The sequence below is a fragment of the Podarcis vaucheri genome, assembly GCF_965113315.1.
Source record: "Podarcis vaucheri genome assembly, chromosome: 6".
Classification (NCBI taxonomy): Eukaryota; Metazoa; Chordata; class Lepidosauria; order Squamata; family Lacertidae; genus Podarcis; species Podarcis vaucheri.
The window spans coordinates 46,220,952-46,241,552 of record NC_138764.1 but is presented as its reverse complement, the minus strand read 5'-3'; the positions used below and the strand labels follow the sequence as shown (position 1 = coordinate 46,241,552).

At 43.0% G+C, this 20,601-nt stretch overlaps 1 protein-coding gene across 9 annotated transcripts in view; it reads left to right on the top strand.

The window, feature by feature from the left end:
* NFIA (nuclear factor I A) overlaps positions 1–20,601 on the top strand; it is a 445,480-nt gene that overhangs the window by 115,799 nt on the left and 309,080 nt on the right. The window contains exon 1 of one of the 9 annotated variants that reach the window (XM_082228756.1): positions 19,190–19,646. The exons of 6 other annotated variants lie outside the window; for them this stretch is intronic. In XM_082228756.1, the coding sequence (XP_082084882.1) occupies positions 19,620–19,646 (27 nt within the window). In that variant the 5' untranslated portion in view covers positions 19,190–19,619. Of the gene's footprint in view, positions 1–19,189; positions 19,647–20,601 lie in introns of those variants that run through there. 2 more of the 9 variants (XM_082228761.1, XM_082228760.1) reach the window with 2 other exon arrangements.

Genomic DNA, 20,601 nt, shown 5'->3' with positions numbered 1-20,601 from the left:
TTTCTTTCTTTCTCTGTCTGTCGCTAGGTACTGATACATATTCAAAAAGTATAGTTTTGAAATTAGTTTAAAATATTTTTCAAAAATGCAATATTCCATCACAGAATGCAATATTGCATATGACGCAACTGCTGTGTTTGTAGGCCAGACCGTGACAGTACCAGGCATTTCAGTGCAGCAGTTCAAAGTATTCTATAGCTCAGTTGTATGCATATTGCCTCAGCAGTAACGTCCATGAAATTTAATGGGGCTGACTAATGTAGGTGTGCACAGGAATGAAGCCTGAGACAAACATTTCAGACCCAGAAATTAACATGCATTGATTTAGATGTTATCTTGTCACCTGAATCCTAAGAACATTTAAGTGGATGCAAATCCCATTGATTGAGATGGGATTTACACCTGCATAATTATTCTCAGGATCATAGCCCCAGGCATCATTCATTTATAAAATGTCTTAGTCATGATCTTAGCTACTGAAGGAGATGCATATATTAAAATATAAATATTGAATCTTCTGAAAATATATTTACAGAGCAAATCTATATGGAAAAATTGAATGCGACTTTTAAAAAAATAGACGTTTAATTCTTATTTTTATATAAATGCATTAACCAGGTCATGTGAAGGCAGAAGTCAGAAGTATGTCCAATGATAGTTGTTGTTTTTTAAAGAAACCTTTATATTATAAAAATTATTTCGTCTTGCTCTGAGTTACAGTGCAATCCTATACATGTGTACTAAGAAGTAGCTTTCATTGAATTAAATGAGATGTGCATAGGGTGTGTATAGGAATATTATAATTTTTTGTGTGTCTATGGAATCAAATGTCTATCTGTAAAAGCTGTCTGTGTTTTTCTGCTAATCCTGCTAATATCATTAACATGTATATTAACTTTATTGATTTAAGAAGTCTAGCACATTTCAAGTTTCTTAAACTCCATTGTATGGTAAACTGTTTTTCTTTTCTATGCACTGAAATTTGCACCAAAAATTTATATTTCTGTTTATAACTTAGGTTCTGAATTAGAGAAAATAAGACTTCTAAAATATATAGTTTTTCCTATTTCCGTAATGGGGTGGGGAGGAGAATAGACTCTTTTTCACACTTTGAACTTACACACTTCCTTCATGTTATACATCTCAATATATAAGTTTGATTCAACTTCTAGTTTTAAAAGCCAATTTAGAGCCAGGCATTGTAATACATAACCAGCAGTGATAAAATAACTGCTGGAACTTATCTCTCCCTGAATATACAGTGGGTGGTATCCGCTGTATCATACTCTCAAGTAGACAAACTGAAAACAACTTAAGTCCTTTAACTGGAAATACTCTTGAGTATAATTTATTACCAAGTTTCTTTAGGGCCCAAGGTTTGCCCCATTAAGTTATGGTACTTAAGGAAGTTGAAAATATGTCTTGAAGATCATCGCCATTGGAAAAATGCTCTGCCATTTCTCATATGAATTTTGTTGTCTATTTTTGAGAAAGTAGCAAATATGGGGACAACTAAATAGTAACCTGATGGGTTTGTCACTTCTTTGTTATTGGCTGGGATCATCATAATTAGGGCTGAAAGGTAGCATTCTAGATATTTCCCAGTTTTTACAAATCCATGTTGCTCTTCCATACTGTTCTGTTGGGTGAGATTATCTTGCATATCAGTTATCTTGTTACAATCTACATTTTTGCCTCAATTCTAGAATTTCAGATTCAGTAGCATATAAAGTAGCAAACAACCTTAAAAGGCAGACAAAACTAGTCGGTTCGCTTTTTTGACACTGTAGCAAAATAGTCACATAAATCAGCCATTTAATCACCATAGTCCATAAATACAGTTTGCAGTAATTATGCCTCTTAAAAACATTGTGCATTTTGAAACATATTTTACTGCAGTTTTTCTGTTTGTTTTCTTATTGCAGTGAATATATATAAGAGCAGGCCTCAGATTATCTTATTATGTATAGATTTGTAAGCCAGTTTGACAAATGTGAGTTGTAACTTGCTTTTAACTAATAAATTAAAAAATGTAAAATTTATTATTAAATAACACAACATTCCATAATTTTATCCTGAGGATATAATTTCTATTCGTGAAACAATAGCAAATTCTATGTAAAACTATCAACCCCATTGCTGGACTCAAAAGATTTATAACCATGCTATATGCATTGATCTCCTTTTTACAGGGACAGTCCTGATTAAATACCCACATTTTTTAAATGTGCAATGAAAGGTTTCATTGATTATTTGTACCAATAACTGATAAATGCTCTTAGTATAGTAATAATTAGCTTTTAGTGCTAATTATTTATAACTTGACACAATATAAAATTATTGATCTGGAAAGCAAGGCCTATTGGTAGCGTAAGAATACAAATTTCTAAGTGCAGATAAATAATAAATAGTAACCATTGATATGGTAGAGTTGTTTGTGAAATAGTGCAGCCCTTGGCTGACTGGTTGGCTTGTTGTTTTTAAAGCCTCTCCAAAGAAAGATGGCTTGGTGTATTTTATTGATGGTATGGTTTAATGAAGTATTATTATATTCTCCATACACCACAATTTTTGTTCAATCTTCAAATGTACTTTTTTTTATTTTTCTGTGAAGCTACACTTTGGGTTTATAGCTTTCCAGATGGAAACTAATTTCAAAATACTACCCAAGCAGCAAACTACATGTTAGACAGCAGCTGTATATTACAATGCCTCTGGAGTGCATGATTTGCACTGAACAAGGGGCAGAAGTGAGAGAGTGCTTAACTCTTCCCCATTCAGTTGCTTTCTCCCTGAAACTCCCAACTGCTTTCATCCTTCAGGGATCCATACTTTTTTGTGAAAAACAGAACTTCAGCCCTTCAGGGTTAAGGGTGGCTAGAGAGGGCTAAGTTTCAAGGGAAGGGTTCTCCAGTGCAAATCACCTCCTGCTGAGAATGCATTGCAACAGAGGAGGGACAATCTGGGGGTCCCATATATGTGGCTGCAGTGTAACATGTAGTTTGCCCTTTAAGCACACAAATAAGTCATTTATTAGAGCTCTTCCAGGGACTGCTGCCTACCTAGAGAATGCTGCCTGCTCTATCTTCTAAGAAAAGGTTGGCATCTTTTGCTGGGTGGTGGTGATAATCTCCACCTTTGAATGAGGGATGCCAAGTCTTTTGATCATAAAGGATAAGAATGAGTTTCTTTGTAAGTTTTTCATGAAGTTATGAAGGAAGACGTGTCTGTCCTATTACTACAAAGGCCTACTGTTTCCTATTTTGTTTGTTCCCCAATCTGGTTATTTTAGGCTGGAAACAAATGAGACATTTATTTATAGAAATATCTCATTTGTAAGGATCAGTGCCAGCCTCCCCGTAGGATAGTAGACTTTGCAAGGTTCAGTGCTAGCTACTAACACCTGCAGTGTGAAAGATCAGTGCCACCATTAGCTACACACCCAAGTTCCAGGTCTGGAAAAAGTTGTTTAAAGATGGTCATGCTAAAGCTTTAGGACACCTCAATTGTGATGGATCTGGATAACTATGAGGATATATATAAATCATTTCAGTGTATTATTGTCATAAGAATGTGATGCATCCAACGGTGATGCATTGAAAGAGCACTGACAACTCTGTGGATCATGCCCCTATGTTTATAGGACTCAGTTCACATGTGGGAAAATACCAACTCTTTTAATGGTGCAAATTTGTACTTTCTGGAGGAATCTGATCCAGATCAGGATACAAAAAATATAATAATGGGCATTGGGAAGCATTAGTAAAGGTAAAAGGACCCCTGACCATTAGGTCCAGTCATGGACGACTCTGGGGTTGCTAAATCTCATCTCACTTTACTGACCGAGGACATTAGAAGGACATTGATAATGGTTCCTAGGTATGAATCTGAAATAGTTAAATACATAACCTGCTCCTAGCCACAATTTATTAAGTATTTCTTGCCATGTGAACGCTGCAAGCCTGCAACTTTGTTTTGTACCCATCAAATTGTTGGGTATGTCAGTAAGATGCAGTAATTTGATGTAATAATTTGCTGTACACTGCAGTCATAATTGGACCAATAAGTCTTGGGTTCAAATCCCGGCTTAACCATGATGCTCACGGAATGATCTTGGGCCAGACATTATTGTTTTTCGCATGGTTATTGTGCTGATAGAAAAATGGGGTAATTCCTACTTAGGAACACAGGAAACTGCCTTATATTGAGCTAGACCCTTGGTCCACCCAGTATTGGATACTGTAACTGGCAGCAAGCTTCAGGGTTTTAGGCAGGGATCTCTCCTGGCTCCCCTTGGAAATGCTGAGGATTGAACCAAGGAGCTTCTGCATGAAAATCAGATGCTCTACCACTGAGCAATGTCCCTTTAACTTACCTGAGTTCTTTGGGAAAAGACAAAATACAACTGTAATAAATTTAGGTGTAAGTCTTGTAAATTGAACTATGATTGATGTAGGTTAGTATGATTGTTATGGTATTCCCTCCCCTTTTTAACACAGACTTTTATTTACAAATGAAAATACAGGCAATGAAAAGGAAGGGCACAGCTTAATTAAATCACTAATTTGTGGGGAAAGGAGTCATTAGTATTTCATGGGTAGACTTGTGGGACAACTATGGTAAGCAAACCCTTATTTTTATATCTCCGCTTCGCTGAGGCTGGAAAACCTATAACTGTTACAAGTGCATTTGGAGCTGAACTAAGTCAAGACGATGTAACTTCTTTCATGAAATATCACATATAAGACATGATGCAACAGTGTTTCTTTTCAGCTGTGCAACTTGCATTAGCCACATCCTTATTTTATTCAATAGCTACTTTGTCACAGCAGTCCATGTCGCTTTGACTATTGGTGTTGTTATTATTTTCAGTAGTGGTACCCCATTGTCTGCAATTTCTACAGAATTTCTGCAGCAGCATAACTGCTTATTAGCTTGAGAGTCACATTAGTCCAGCTCTGTGCTCTTTCCATTGGCTTCCTAAAGAGTGGCAGATTGAATTTAGAATGACATAGGTCATAATAAAGGCAACGAATGGTTTGAGCACTGGCCATATTTGAAATTTGCTTTTAAGCCTCACCTACAGAAAATGTGTGCCACCCAATGTTAAGAGATATTCACTGTCTCATCTGAAGCCAACCTTTGTGTTCGTATCACCCACCAATGAAGCTCCATTTTTTCTGATATTTAACTTTGTCACCTTTCCATCTCCCAGCAGTCTTTTAAAATGTAATTAATATTTAAGTTTTTTAATTATAATCTGCCTTGTTAGGGCTATAAACACATGGGTTATATGTAAAATTATGTTGCTGTTATTATTTTTTTGTAATATTACTTCTCATAAGTAACGTTCACTATGTGCGCACAATGAAGAAAAATACGTTGATGATTATTTCCTAATGGCTGCACTTACCAACATGTGTGCTGCTAGGACCCAGCCTGAAACACAAAAACCTACAAAACCAGTTTGATTAGAGATTATACCTGGAGAGAGAGAGAGAGAGAGAGAGAGAGAGACCAGTATTTATATGATGGGTTATGAGCAACACTGAGCCTTCAGTTTCTCTATTACAAAAAAAGAAATTTACAAGCCTGATTTTTTGTTTAAACCTTCAGAGGATTCTTATATATTAGAATGCTATTGTGCAGGGAAGTCATAATACATAGCTGCTTTATATTCTTTATACGGAGAAGGCCAATAAAATGGTAGCATCATTGCAAAGGGGCTAGCTAAATATTTAGAACTCTTCTCTCCTTTTGGTCTGAAGATCTAGCTGATAACATCCATAATTTGAGTGCTGCAGTGAGGGGTTCCTCAGCCTTTAAAAAATAAAATATTTAAATGAATTAAGGAGTTTAAAGTGTACAAAATAGTGAGGTGTGCCACGTATAATTGGTGATGTCATAATAACTTTCAAATGGATGTTCTAATAGTTTTTTTTTATTAAAGATTGTTGTGACACATTTTATTGTAGATGGAAATAGAAGTACCATCTTGAATAAAAATAACTATCTGCCTGTTTAGTTTTTCAGTATGTACATATATCTGGAAAAGCTCTTAGTTTCTACTTTCTGATAACAAGCATACATCAGCAAATCAAGAACTGAATGCATTATTTACTGCACTTTTGCAATGTTAAAGTAATGAAACTAGAATATTTCTCACTAGTAAACTCACAACGCATACTATTTTCATGTAGCTGTCTTCTATCACCAGACCATTTGATCTATCCAGACCAACGCTTTCTACTCTGGTAGTGTTACTCCAAGATATTGGGCAGAGATCTTTTAACAAGTGATGCCAGGGATTAAACTGGAACCTTCTGCACATGAACCATGTGTTTTACTACCAAGCTACGGGTTTTTCAGCCTAAAACACATTTAAACTGGTCAGCTGATTTCCATCAAATTTGACTTTGAATTAGGGGAGCTGTCCTAAGCTCCCAGGTAGAAAGCTGAGGGGCCATTTGATGCTGTGAACCTCCCTTATCAACAAAAGAGAACTGCTTATGCTGCTATATCTAAAACTGTTGTTTAAGCAGTCCTTGAGCAAAATTATGCTATCAAATCTATAAAGCAACATGAACTAAGGGGCAAGCAAGTGCCTTGCAAGCAGGTCCCTGTAGCTATTGCACATTATAGGCTGCATCTCACATTGTAGAATTTGGACCTAAGTCAATTGATTATAATGAGTCTATTCTGGGTATGAGTTAGTCACAAACCATGCACAGAATTTAGAATTAGCCTCCCTAGAATGGCCACTCTACTGGGTGATAAACCCAGAGACCCTCTCAGATTAAAACAGTTTTAAAATGTTAATAAATAATAGAATTATAGACCATCAAAAGTAGAATTTTGGAGCACTGATAATGTTCAGTATGACTGTAAAGTTGTTTTTCAATTGCTCTCTCTCTTCTCCCGTTCTCTGTCTTAAAATCAGATAATCACCATCATTTGAATGTGCAGTTATGTTTAATCTATTTAGCAGCTTAGCTGAACTAGTGCAATAACACTCCATAACCTCCATATGTTTTAGACTACGACTCCCATCAGGCATTGCGAGTTGTAGTCTAAAATACCTGGAGGATATCAGGTTGGCAAAGGATGCTCTACAACTTTGTGCAGTGATATCTTTATGTGGCATCCTCTCTCAGCTTATTCTCCGCTATAAATGCACAACGCTAAACTGAGTCTTAAAAATACAAAACAAATATGGTTTAAAACTAATATAGGTTTATCCCCAGCAGAAACTTGTGCTGCTTAATCTGTAAATTTATCTGTAATGCAAGATAATTTCTGTCTAGACAGGCCCTACAGACATGTTCTGAAACTCTACCCCTACAAGAGATTTATTTTCATTCGAACAGAATCATGTGCAACAGTTTGTTTCATTAAGCAAAGTGGCACATGGTGTTGGTAGAATTGTGGGGGCAGCAATTGGCCAGTGTCTTCAAAATGTTGACTAAATAGGGACTGGTCTTTGATTTTTATAAAATTAGAAATTTCTGTTGGCATGCTGTAGCTATGCAGTGCATACACAATGCATGTCCCCTCTGATTTTCAGAGCTCTGAAATCCTTCAAAGGTTCTCAGCAATAACCTTCAGCAGCAGCTTGGTGAAAATCCTTCTTTATATGCCTTAGCTTTCCCCAAGCCCCATGGTGCAAGGCTTCATTTCCTTGTAACCGTTAGCATAGCTCCATCAGAAGCAGTAGGGGTAGCAGGATGAGTCAGTGGAGCTACAGGAGCTAAAAGTGCAGCCCAGAGAGCCCAAGAAAGAGCTGTGAGAGAAAACAGTCTGGTCCAAGCTATGCTGTAAGAAAGGCTGGAAAGAGGTTAAGTGTGGCAGGGGAGAGAGGACATTGGTGGGGCCAGTGGCTACTAGAAAAAAGGACCCAAGCCTTGGGGGTCACACTCCCTTCTAGGCAACCTTACAGGGACCACAGGCAAAAGTGCATGGAGGAAAGGATAAAGGTGCTTGAGTTTGGAGTGATCTTGACGCTGGAGTTGTTGCAGTTCTGGTTGAAGAACCCAGGGCCAGAATTATGTGTTGTGGGATCAGTTGTAGCTTAGTCTGCTAATGTCGACAAAGTGCCGGCAGCAATATATCTGACCACATGCCCTCTTGACTCATGTCCCTCATGGCTTTTAAAATCTAGCACAGGGGGTCTGATTGGTTGAATCCAGAGCATGGTTGTGTGAGGGGGTGTTCCCTGCTGCCTTGAAAGGGGCAGTGGCGCAGTCACTCTGCAAGAAACCAGCTCTGGATCCTTTAGACTGGAACAACTATCAACCAGTTACAAATACCCCTTTTGGGGGGGAAGTTGTGGTTTCCGCTTGTGCTTGATCTAAAAGCTGCAGTTAGTGCAGAATACCCTGAAATGATTGCTGACAAGACCTGCACTGGTTCCTGAAGTTCAGAGTGTTGCTATTAGTATATAATGCCTTGAACATCTTGGGACCAGTTTATTTGTTGGATCATCTTGCCTGATTTGTGCCCACTTGACCACTTAGATTTGTGGAACTGGCATGGTTACATATGCTGCATAATACTTGTTCTGCATCTGTAAGAAATCAGTGCTTTAGCGTGGCAGCACCTCCACCTTGGACCTCCCTGCCGATTTGACTTCAGGCAGGCACCGTCACTGTACAGTGGTACCTCTGGTTGCGAACGGGATCCGTTCTGGAGCCCCATTTGCAACCCGAAAGGAACGCAACCTGCGTCTGCGCACACACGGGTCGCGATTTGCCACTTCTGCACATGCGCATGATGTCATTTTGCACGTCTACGCATGCGTGAGTGGCGAAACCCGGAAGTAACCCTTTCCAGTACTTCTGGGTCACTGCAGAACACAACCTGAAAAAACGTATCATGAAGCAAATGTAAAAGGAGGTATGACTGTATTCTTTTCAGCCCCTGCTGAAAACATTTTTGTTTAGGCAAGCCTATCCAGACATGCAGAATGTTAACATGTGTTTTAATCTGGTATTTAGCTTATTGTTTATTTTTATTCTCTGAATGTTCTGAATAGTTTTAAACTGTTTTGAACTGATAATTTTATTGTTTTGTTCTTTTTGTAAACTGATTTGAGCGCTTATTACAATCAAATGATATAAAAATCTTGTGAAATAAATGAATAAAATTTAACCTCCCGAACAAGAACTATCACTTTGCTCCATAGTGTCCTTCTTACAGTTTATAACAGAAGTTTTAATTCTATTTTTTAATTGCTGAAGTAAAAGAAGTTAACAAGAAGAATACTCTTTGGATGGTGGTGGGCTGACACAATTTGTACCATACCTTAAAGTATATTAGCAACAATCAAAACTTTAGACTAACATTTTGGATGGTGAGTTTAATTTTTTAACAATGCTTGCTTGATCAATTCAGTAGAGGATGGCAATATTTTGATCCCAGTGGACAGAAGATATAAAATATGAGCAGCTCAGGTTGGTGTGATGTATGTGCAAACTTTGGAATGTTATTGCACTCTTAACCTAGGAAATGGAAGGAAAGTTTCAGGAATATATAGTGATCAATGCATATTGCCAGTTGTGCAAATAGCCAATTATCAACAATGTAACTTTTCATCCATGTAATTCAAGATTCTGCCACCACTCTAATAATTTTACATAAGCCTAATTACTCCAGTGCACTTTTACCTATTTTTGATCTTCCAATTTGATTAGAGCTAACCAGAGTAAAAAATAAATAAATCTCTAAACATCTAAGCTTCAATAACAATTTCTTTCAAGATGAAAAAGGTGTCCTGAATTTGAAAGTATAAAGGTGAACATTGCATCACAATGCCTTTAGTCCCAAAACTTGCCAGAGTTACTAGGGCAACCACATCTCCCAGCCTGCCAATCTACTCCCCCCCCCACACACACCTACTCTTCAGCCATTCATGAATCCCCCTGTGCCATTTCCTTTGAGTTGCGCCAGCAGTGCACCATCACATATGCACACCATCCTCATATTGCTGCTTAGTCACCAATGCTTTTTGCTAACCTGGATATGGTCAGGCTGGAAGAAGATGCAAAGCACACTCCTGCCATCCATTCTTGACAAAAAATACTGTTGAAGCAATTGCCGTCACAGGAATCAGCATTAACAGAGACGACAACAGTAGCAGGAACAAACAGCTAGTGCATGTCCAAATGTCCTCATGCTCCACTTCCAAGAGTCAGACGAATACCCCACCCTGCATGTCCAATAGATGGGACAAGCTCTGGACTGCAGCTGGTACTCTTTGTTGATAAACAAGACCTGCTTACTTTCAGTAAGACATAGCAATTTAAAATAATAATAATAAACAGATATAGAACAATTTTACATTTTAAATATTGAAGGCAGGATGCAAAGAATGATATGAGAACATAGGAATTGTCTCCTAAATCAGATCTAATGGTCCACCAGGTTCAGCATCTTCTTTCCACAATGGCCAGTTAGATGCTTCTGTGGCCAGTTGCAATGGGCCAATTTTATTTTATTTTTTGCACCTTTGGGATTCTGCCCCCACCCCACAAGTTTGTTGTTCTGCACACAGTTTCTCCTGTATCTGTTGCTAACTCATTGTTCATGGATGGTGTCTACATAAGGATCCACACTTGTAGAGTATATGGCAGGGGTTGGCAACCTAAGGCCCATAGGCCACAAGCGGCCCATGTGGGTTGTTTAACCAGCCCATGAGCCGCCCCCGAACTGAGCTGCCCGCTCAGCGAGTCCCCCACGCTGCGCTAAACCAGTGCAGCGCAGAGCGTGGGCTCGCTTCCACGGTGCCAGAAATCAGGCCTGCGCAGACGCCGGAAATCGCAGGCGCGCACACAATCCAGCCCACGGAGGGATCTCCACTGGAGTGAACCGGCCCAGGCGAGATAAACCTTGACGACCCCCGGTATATAGAATAAATATGTTCAAGTTTTTATAACTAGGATTCAGCAGAACTCAATATTGAGTTCGTGGACTATGATATAGGACATTATGCATGATTGCTAAATCAACTTTCATCATGACAAAATATTGAATAGTCTCCATTTCAGTGTCTGTTACATTAAAAATCCAAATTTTTAAATGGGGGGAAAGCAATGAAACATTCAGAAGTGCGTGAATTCCTTCCTCTGCCCAACAGACTGCACTTCTACATTGTTCCTTCATAATGCGAACATAGGTACAGATAATGCCTTCATTGCTATATCTAATAAGAACCTAAGGTAAAGGTAAAGGGACCCCTGACCATTAGGTCCAGTTGTGACCGACTCTGGGGTTGTGGCGCTCATCTCACTTTATTGGCCAAGGGAAGAACCTATCAGATACCAATTCAATCTATTTGTTCATGTAGCACAGTACTGACCACTAGAGGCCAGCATGGTGGGGTAGCGGTGCTTACCTGACCTCCTTGCACCTGCATCACTGCTGCTTACTGGGTGGGATCAGCGCATGGCAGGAAAAAAATGGTGTTCCTGCCAGTTTGTTCACCGCTATTGCCTCACCCCTCTCCTTCCCGGCAAGCAGCAGCAACTCAGCAGCCAGAAGTTTGGGTGAGTGCCACTGCCTCACCATGCCATCCAATCCAGTATTGGTACGTATTGTCTCCCCTGCTGGCAAAATCTTAGAGCTGAGTAGGGCTAAAAGATCCAAGACCTAAGAGGAGGATCTAAGAATAATTTGCAAATGATCAGTGTTGTGTTTTACAATGCCACTGAAACAAGTTAGCCAACTAAAACAGTATTTTCTGCATTGAGGTTTTCTCTCTATTCCAAAGCGAGAAAACCTCTATTTCTCTCTATTTCCCAGATGTCATTTATTCCAAACTCCTAATGCAGGGGTCTTCCAGATGTTGTAGGACTCTAACTTATACCAGGCCCAACTAGCATGGTCAATGGCCAACATTATCTGAAAGGCCACAGGTTCCTAAGCTCTGTCCTAATGCAAGGCACAGCTACTCCATCCACTCATATGCTAGCCACAATCAAAACAGGATCACATGTCACAAGCATAGAACAAGTTTTCTGCAGAAGGCCACTTGCAAAGCAAATTTCTGTGAATAAGCCAAAACTCAGATTGCAGGGGCAGACACAGAAGAAAAAGAAAAGACAAGATTTAACTTTGAACAAAATTTCTTCTCATAGAGTTGCCTGATTTTGCTGCAGAATTCTCACTGCTGGAGAGGAACAAGCTGCCATGCAATTTAAGAAAGCATTATATTTGCATTCTCTCCTAGATATGCATGCCTCAAGCCTTAAATATGCTGATCTGTGAGACCGTACACACAAACAAGACTTGTCGACAAATGGAGAAACCTTCCTGATCTAAACAGGCCAAAATAGCATCACAGAAACTGAGCATAAGGCACATTGCAAGCAGTAGTTTTAAAATAATTTCAGTGAAAAAATTGTTTTACACCAGCAGATGGTTGAGATCCTTTAGTGGTCTGTTTTTACAGGTACTGTAGATACAGGACATTTTGCAACTACTTTTCAGGTTGAATGGTGTAACGAATGAATGAAATGACCAAAGGATTTTGGAAAGAGAGAAGTTACTCCAAGGGCTGCACGATAGTGTATCCATTGGTTTCAGTGGTGCTTCTTCCCAAACACTTGCGCTTAAAATTTAAGCATTCAGACACAGTTTCCTCAAGCACGCACCATGTTAATTAATGGAAGTCCATTAATTGCAAGGAAACTTACTTCCAAGTAATGGGTAAAACTGATCGCTTACTTCCACCGGATGGGATCCTGAGTCTATGGAGCAGTCTTGTGCAAGAGAGGATTTCTGACCCCTTAAGTGGCAAGCCTACGCCTCCTTACCTGGGAGCAATTCCCAGCGAACTCAAAGGGGGCCACTTCCTAGGATGGATGCACCTAGGATGGAACAGTGCACGCACTATTCAGCTAAGGGAACCGGTGGCAGAATATTACATTTCGGGAGAGACCCGTCCTGCGCCGTGCAGCAAATCTGCAGTCGCCCAGTTAACACCCCCCCCCGCGTGCCTCCTGCTCCTCCCCCCTCCATTCATCGCGGCGTCCGCCTGCAGAAAGGGCTCGCACTGCGCAGAGAGAGAGAGAGAGAGAGAGAGAGAGAGAGAGAGAGAGCTCCCCTCCTTTTCTCCTTCCTTCCTGCTGCCGCTGCGGTGTTTGGAAGGAGGCCTAGTCTGCTGGCAGCGCTTTCCCGGCCGGAGCGCGCGCTGAAAGGAATTCCTGAGGCCGCGATTGGCCCGGCGCTGGCCTCCGTGAGAACGGACCTCCTCCCCGTGTGTGTGGTTCCTATGCAAATTGCAGCGATTGCGGAAATCAGCGGGCTGGGAAGCGGGGGAGGGGAAGTCTGTCGAATCGATTGCAACTTCTGCAAAGTCTAACACAATCCAACGCACACAAGGCAAAGCCAGGGAGAGAGAGAGAGAATCTGAGAACCCAGCCAACCCGGCTTGGATCGCTTTCAAAAACAGAGAGGCTAGAGAGAGTCCATCACAAATCGTTTTGATTCGGAAGGTGTCATTTATTTATTTATATTTTAAAAAGCTCACCCAGCAGCTTGGTAATTAACTACCTTTTTAAAAAAATTCTTCCTGATTTTCAGTTGTTACAAGTTTAGTTTATTTATTTTTATGGAAAAGAGCAACGTGTCAGAACTAATGATGAAGCCCATTGACTCGACCTTTTAAAGTTTCTCACGTACTCTTTATTTACATTGCAATGGTACGTGGACGCGTCTTCTTCAGCCTTTTATTTCCATGCTTTCAAAAACGGAAAAGAGAATGTGGTTGACGTGAGGTTTTAATGGCTATTGTATTGCAGATGTTTGCTTTGTAACCTGTTTTAATTGCTGCAAAGTAAGGTTTAACGGACTGCGTTTGCCTGTGTGCGCACTATATACCAGATAAGAGGCAGAGTGGGTGGGTTTTGTTGCGTGCGCTAGACTTTCCTCCCCCCCCCGCCCCCCAGCGATCTGAGAAAACCGCTGAGCTTGCTCGGTGTACCACCCCCCCCCCCAAAAAAAAAATATGTACGTGCTTAGCTCTGTAAAAAGACGTCTGGGATCGGCAGCCAGCCCAACACAAAAGGAAGCGTCTAGACTAGGGATGTAATTGACAAGCCCATTCTCTAATCAATGTAGCAAATGTCTATGATGGACTAGAGCGCCATCCAATAAGAGAACAGGCTGGATGTTGTAATGTTCGAAATATCCAAAGTGGAAGGAGGTGGGAAAGAGCGAGTGGCGTTCGTCCCTCCCTCTTCTCTAAAGTTCTCTCTGCTCGGCGCACCGAGGGATAGTTGGGAGCTGTCAAACCAGCGCAGAGCTATATAATACATTTGGATTTTGCTGAGAGATCTCTAATAACAAAAACAAGTTTTCTCTCAGTGAAAGTGCATGGCGCGATCAGTTCTGCTTAACATTACATTCACCTTTGTGCTTTGTGATTGAAACCCTTGAGCATTTCTGCAGCAACTCTGTCCCAAATTTAAACTCTGCTGTCGATATTTCTTATGCAGGAGAGGAGATGACACCAGTGAGGCCCCCCCTTTTCTGACTGCACTGTTGATTTTGTTTGTTTGCTATTTTATTCTGGTGTGTTCCGATCCTTTGTTGGTTCCAACCATTGTTACTTGTGATTGGGGGCATCCTAAGATATGAAAGTGCTTTGGAGGAATCGAGAGTGCCCCCCCCCTTAACATGATTACAGGTCCCACTCATTGCACGGGGTTTTACTCCCAAGTAGGCATGATTAGGGCGGAAGACTTCAAAGTGCTTTGGAGGACCCTGCCCTGTTGAATTCTTCTTCATGACCTCTGCTGCAAACTATGCTTCTATGCTTGACCGTTGGATGAGTCCCTCGAACGTGTGTATGCATTACCTATTGGGTAGGCACGTCTGGAGTTTGTGCCCCCCCCTTCATTTACTGGGACCAGTCAAAGATAAACACTTTGAACTCTCGTTGTTGTTCTGAGCTGCAGTTTTAGGCACTCACTTGACTCCCGTTTAAATCAGTGGGACTGAGAAGTGCTGAACTCTGAATCTCACCCAGCGAGTGAAATTTGCTTATGTGAGGAGGGATTGTGAGAATTGTAAGTTACAGATGGGTAGCCGTGTTGGTCTGCCATAGTCAAAATAAAAAAATTTTCTTCCTGTAGCACCTTAAAGACCAACTAAGTTAGTTCTTGGTATAAGCTTTCGTGTGCATGCACACTTCTTCAGATACCAAAGAAGTGTGCATGCACACGAAAGCTTATACCAAGAACTAACTTAGTTGGTCTTTAAGGTGCTACAGGAAGAAATTTTTTTATTTTGAGAATTGTAAGATCCGTGTGTGAGAGAGAGAGAGAGAGAGAGAGCGTAAACGCGCGCACGGGTAGGTAGGTGGCATGATATATATTCCCTCTCTTCTCTTTCCGCCTTCCTGCACTGAACTCCAGAGAATTGGGAGAGGTAGAACTTGCTGGTTGGGAGCCCGGCTGGCTGTCTTCCTCTGGACCGGAGCTCTCAGTAGAAACCAAGTCCAACATAACCAACCACACACTTGCGCGCTCGAAATAGCCTCTGGCAGCCCTTTCCGGCGTAAAACCCTCGCCTGCAGCCGTGCGGGAGGTCCTGGAGTCCTCGAGCTGGCCAGGGCCAGGGCTTTCCGAAACGCTTCGGGAACTTCCCCGCAGACTCCTTAAGCCCGCTCTTCTAAAGCGGAAGTTTGGACGTCTTCTTCGCGCCGGGCAATGGACGCCAACGGGCCCCCCCCCAGTTTTTCAGGGGTCAGGGCGCTCGAGTAGGCAGATCTCGCTTTAAGAGCCAAGGCAGCGAAATCCCCACTAGAAAAGTGGCTGCGAGGAAACTACCCCGCTCTGACTCTTTTTCGGGGGGGGGGGGAGACTATCCCCAATTGCTTTAAAGTAAAGAACACTGCAATTGGGGGAGGGGAATGGCATGGGAAGTATCGACTAGCCGTGACTTCCCTTGTCATTTGCCGGTGGTCGAGCGGCCCTCCGAAGCGACTCTGCTCCGGAGCAAGCTCCCGCTTTCGACCGGCGGAACTAACCCCGAGGAAGTGGTTTTAAAGATCTCTCTTGCCTAAAAAGTTTTTAAATCATATTAATGCGATTTCCCGTTAAGTCTCTCCTTGATATATATTCAAGATGGTCCGTATAAGTGAACCCTCCGCGACGTAATTTATATATCTAAGAGGATTTCACCGAGGCTGGCGAGGTAAAAGTTTCTGCAAATAAAACATGGCAAATGCAATGCCGGGCAGCGTGCCAGGTAGAATATGGATAGGAGGAGGGCTCACGGCAGAAAGTCTCTTCACAGAGAGACATATACCATTTCACGGTAGCAGCAGCAGCCTATAGCACTTTTCGAAGTTCCCCTTTTAAAGAGACAATGTTGGCTTCAGCCAGATCTTCGTCTGCAATGTTTTTAATGAAGCGGGATCCTCTAAGTGTATTTGACCGCCTCTCTCCCCCGCCTCTTGTTATATCTCTTTTTATACCCTCGGGACGACGGACTTCCCCTCCTCCCCTCTGTAGGGGAATCTTCCTGAGGAAACCTTTTCGGGGGCTTCAAGCGAGGTTTGCGCCTCTTTTGAGGAGGGAAGCTTAAAGTTTATATTATGTGAGTGCCTTCCCCAGCTACACACTCGTGTGTGTGTTTATGGGGGATCCAGAGGGCGCGCGCGGATGTGAGAGCATTTTTGTGTAGGCTTCTCGGGAGGGGGTGGGGAAGGCGAGGAGGGAGCGGATGTGCAAAGGCTCAGTGCCTGAACTTGGATGCAACGTCTGCCTAGAGGGCGCAAACAATCATCCCACGTCCAAAAGTCTTACGAAGGGCGCCAAAAGTTACTTAAGATAATATTCCTAACCACAAAGAGCTGGAAATCGTACGGCAAAGCCGTCTGCCAGCGACGGCAGCGGAGCCAAGGGCCCGATCCTGCCTCGCTGACAAATTAGCCTTCCCCTGTCTGCTTTGTGGATTAAGGGAAATCATAAAACATCTCCCTAAGCATTTGTAGGGATGCATATGTGCGTGCGTGCATGTATGTATATGGGATGAATACACACACAGAGAGGGGATTAATGTTTCATGGCACGTGAGACTGGGAAAAGGTGGGAAACATTAGTATATGTGTAAAATGCTTGTGTTCTCTGTTGCTAAAACATATCCTACAGACATTTGGGTCTTATAAAGTACTATTCCCAGCTAGCGTGTCTGCCTAGTCATGCCACCATTCACACTATTCGCACAACTATGCTGAAAAGTCAGGCCGGGCTACAAGTCTGTGGCTAAAGCAGTGGTGCATTTATTTCCCTGTTCACATTCCACTGTCAGTTTCAGGACAAACACCCCTTTCTCAGTGTTTGTAGCAGCATCTCTGTACATTTCGAACAACTTGTGCATGGTGGCAAATGCGGTGACTGGTTGGCCTAGCCCAGTTAAGAGTAGGCACATGCAGGACTCTCTGGTGACTGCTATGTGCTGAATTGGTTGTGGGAGTAGGCAGTATGTATACAATATGTAGGGAGCACAAAGGAGGTCAATGTATGACTACCATTGGACCACTAGCTACTCTTGGGAGAGAGGGGCAGATGAGTAAATAAAGGAAAGACATAGCATGCTAGGGAACAAATTGAAAGTCGTAAATCATAAGTGAGGTGTTCTTTTTTTAAAAAAAATCAGTACTTTAGTCACTTCTTTTTCCTCAGTGTTTTAGCTTTTTGTAAGACTGTCAGCCAGAAAGTTCTGTCAAGGAAACTTGGAAAGCTGAGAGATCCCAGAAAATGTTTAGTTGGGTGTGTTTCCATGTCATTATATCACTGACAGGTATTGGGCCATTCTTTTTATTCTTTTTTCAAAGGTATGAATGAAAACTGAAGGTAATTTTGCACTTAGCTTAGACATCTGCAATCCACAAATGATAATTTTAGTGAGGCACTCAACTTGGGAAAAGGAAGGGCCTCCAGGAGATAAAAGTGATATAGCGACTAAGGCCTCTTCCCTTAATAGCCTTGGGCAATGTATTTTCCTCTAAAAGTCCTTGCAGTATTTTAAAACATTCTTAAATTCGAAACACCTAGATCTCTGGTCCACATCAGAAGTCATGCATGCTGAATGTGGTATGTCTTGTGGTATTCTCTTCCTTTTTACGTGGTTTTTTTTTAAGTTATGAATGGTTGTGGATATGCAAGTGTCTGAAAGCTGCAGCATTTGGGGAAATGAAAGGAAGACTAGAGAGGATGCCACTTAGGAGACTGAAGAAAGACTAGAGAGAAAATGTAAGACTCAATAAAAGAAAAGTTGTCTGACTGGAAACTTTCCAAACCCCCAAAACCAAACCTTTCTTGTGCCAAAACAATGCATTATAAGATAAATAAAGGACAGAAGGCTCAATTCAAAGTTGAGCAACTTTAAGTAGTAACTTTATTGCTTGAGGGTTGCAGTGCAGTTTTGAAGCTGTGCATTATTAGTAAAATAAGCATCCTTGGCTATAAAGTGCCCTGAGTCTTGTTTTTTAACCGACATTCATATGCCAAGAGCTAGAAAGTTCTGAACAAATGTGTTTGGCTCTGCTCTCAGCTGGTGATCATGCTCTCATACAAAGCAGTCCATACAAATATATCCACAATTATTAGAAGCTGCACACTTAATGCCTTATTAGCCTTCATATTTAAACAAAACAATGTAGAAAGCCCCACCCATTAGAGCTTTACTTGGGGACACGATTTCTGGAAAAACAATTTGCAAAGTTTCAAATCCACAGTGCGCCGCGACTTGTCTGCCAGCCCTTAGAAAAATGCTCTGTATCTATATGCTTTCTATGGGTGCTGCTGCTACTGTAAGATTTCGGAAAGCCTTTTTTCGCATGAGACGAATGGCGAAAGTTTAGTCCAAAGTCCTTAAGACGATCTCCTTGAAGGTCTTGTGGATGGGGGTGGGGGTGGGGAGAGAAGTGGGGGTGGGGGAGAGCGAGAGCGTTCGGGGAGGGGGAGGGGAGCGCGAAAGCGGCAGAAATATGGAAAAGTAGTTTTGTTTGCTTAAGCACATCCTGCAGAGCCTCTCGCCGCTCGGGAGCCCTGCCTGCAAACGGCTCCTGCTGCCTGCGCTACCCAGTAATGCACTGAGAGCCTGGGATCGGGGATCGGGAGGGCTGGCCGAGCAGTAGCACCGCAGCCCCCCTCCCCCGGGCAAGGCAGCGAGCGAGCTGCTGCTGCTGCTGGCGGAGCGGTGCAGAGCGGAGCAGCAGCAGGAGCAGGAGGCGCGCGGGCAGGTTCCCGGGGAAGCTGGAGGGAGCCGGGCGCTGTCGAGAGGCTGCCCGGGCTGCGAGCGCGGGGGGAAGTGCGCGCTATGCCTTTAACGCCCGGGCACAGGAGACATGTCTAGCGTGTAGGCTAGGGAAACTCTAGGCGGGGTTAAAGTTCAGCTCATGGAGCTGATCAGCGCTGCTGGCTGCAGTTGAGCAGAGTTGGAAATGTGAAAGCAAGAAGCAGGCTCGGCTCTTCCCCCCTCTTTCTTTTTCTCTCTCTCTCTTCTCTCTCTCTCCCTCCCTCCCTCTCTCCCTCCCTCCCTTTCTCTCTCTCTCTCTCTCTCTCTCCCTCTCACTCACACACCTCCAAGCCACAAACCCCCCCGCAGCAACCATGTATTCTCCTCTCTGTCTTACCCAGGTAAGAAGCTTCTTCGGATTCATTGGGGGGGGGGGGCGAGGAGGAGGGCAAGGGGCTTCTCTGTCTGTCTGTCTGTCCGCCCGTCTGTCTGTCTTGGCCGGGGGTTCGGGGGAGCCTGGCGGCGGGAAGGGGGCGCAGAGGGCGGGAGGGTGAAATCCCGCGGGCGGAAAGTAACTTTTCTTTCCCACTCGCTTGCATTCCTGCTCTTGCACGGCCATTTGTAGCGACACATGGCTAATGGCGCCTCGTTATTAAGGGTTTAATTAATATTGGGGTGCGCAGACGTCTCTGCCGGAGGGAAGGGGGATCTGGCGGGAGGGGGTCGCGCCGAAATCCCGTGTGTGCGTGTTCGTGTGCGCGCGTTCGAGGACGATCTGCACGTGTTTCGCAGTCGTGCAACCCCATTACATGCTTGGTCATCTGAAATCAATACTCACTGTTTGTGCTTCCGAGGCGACGAATGCATGCAAATGGAGCAACACACGACACAGATACAGTTAGATGCTTTCTGTTTTGTTTTTAAAGTGTAGTGTTGAGTAGCTGCGTGCTGCATGCATCTCTCTCCCACCCTCCCCACTGCTCGAGCTGCATTGCTTTACCTCCCCAAACTCCTCGCACACTTTTTGTTCAGCAGCCTCGAATTTGTGTGGCTGGTGCTTTTGCAGCGGCTCCCTCGGTTTGAGTCCCAGACGGAGGCGTAGTGCCAGAGAGAGATGCACTGCACCTATGCCTAGGGCTCTGGCCCTTCCGGACATTGCGCGGGGGTTTTGCACGGCTAGCTGGATGTTTCAGGGAACCCCGGGCGTTTCTTAGCCGGAGCCCCGCGTTGCTGCTGCTCCGGTTCCTGCTGCAGCGCCTCCTGCAGCGCCTGCCCTCCCGCTCCTCTCGTGCACCAAACCCAGCTCGGGATCCTCGGCGGGCACTGCAGCCCTTGCATGTCCCTGCCCAGCGATCC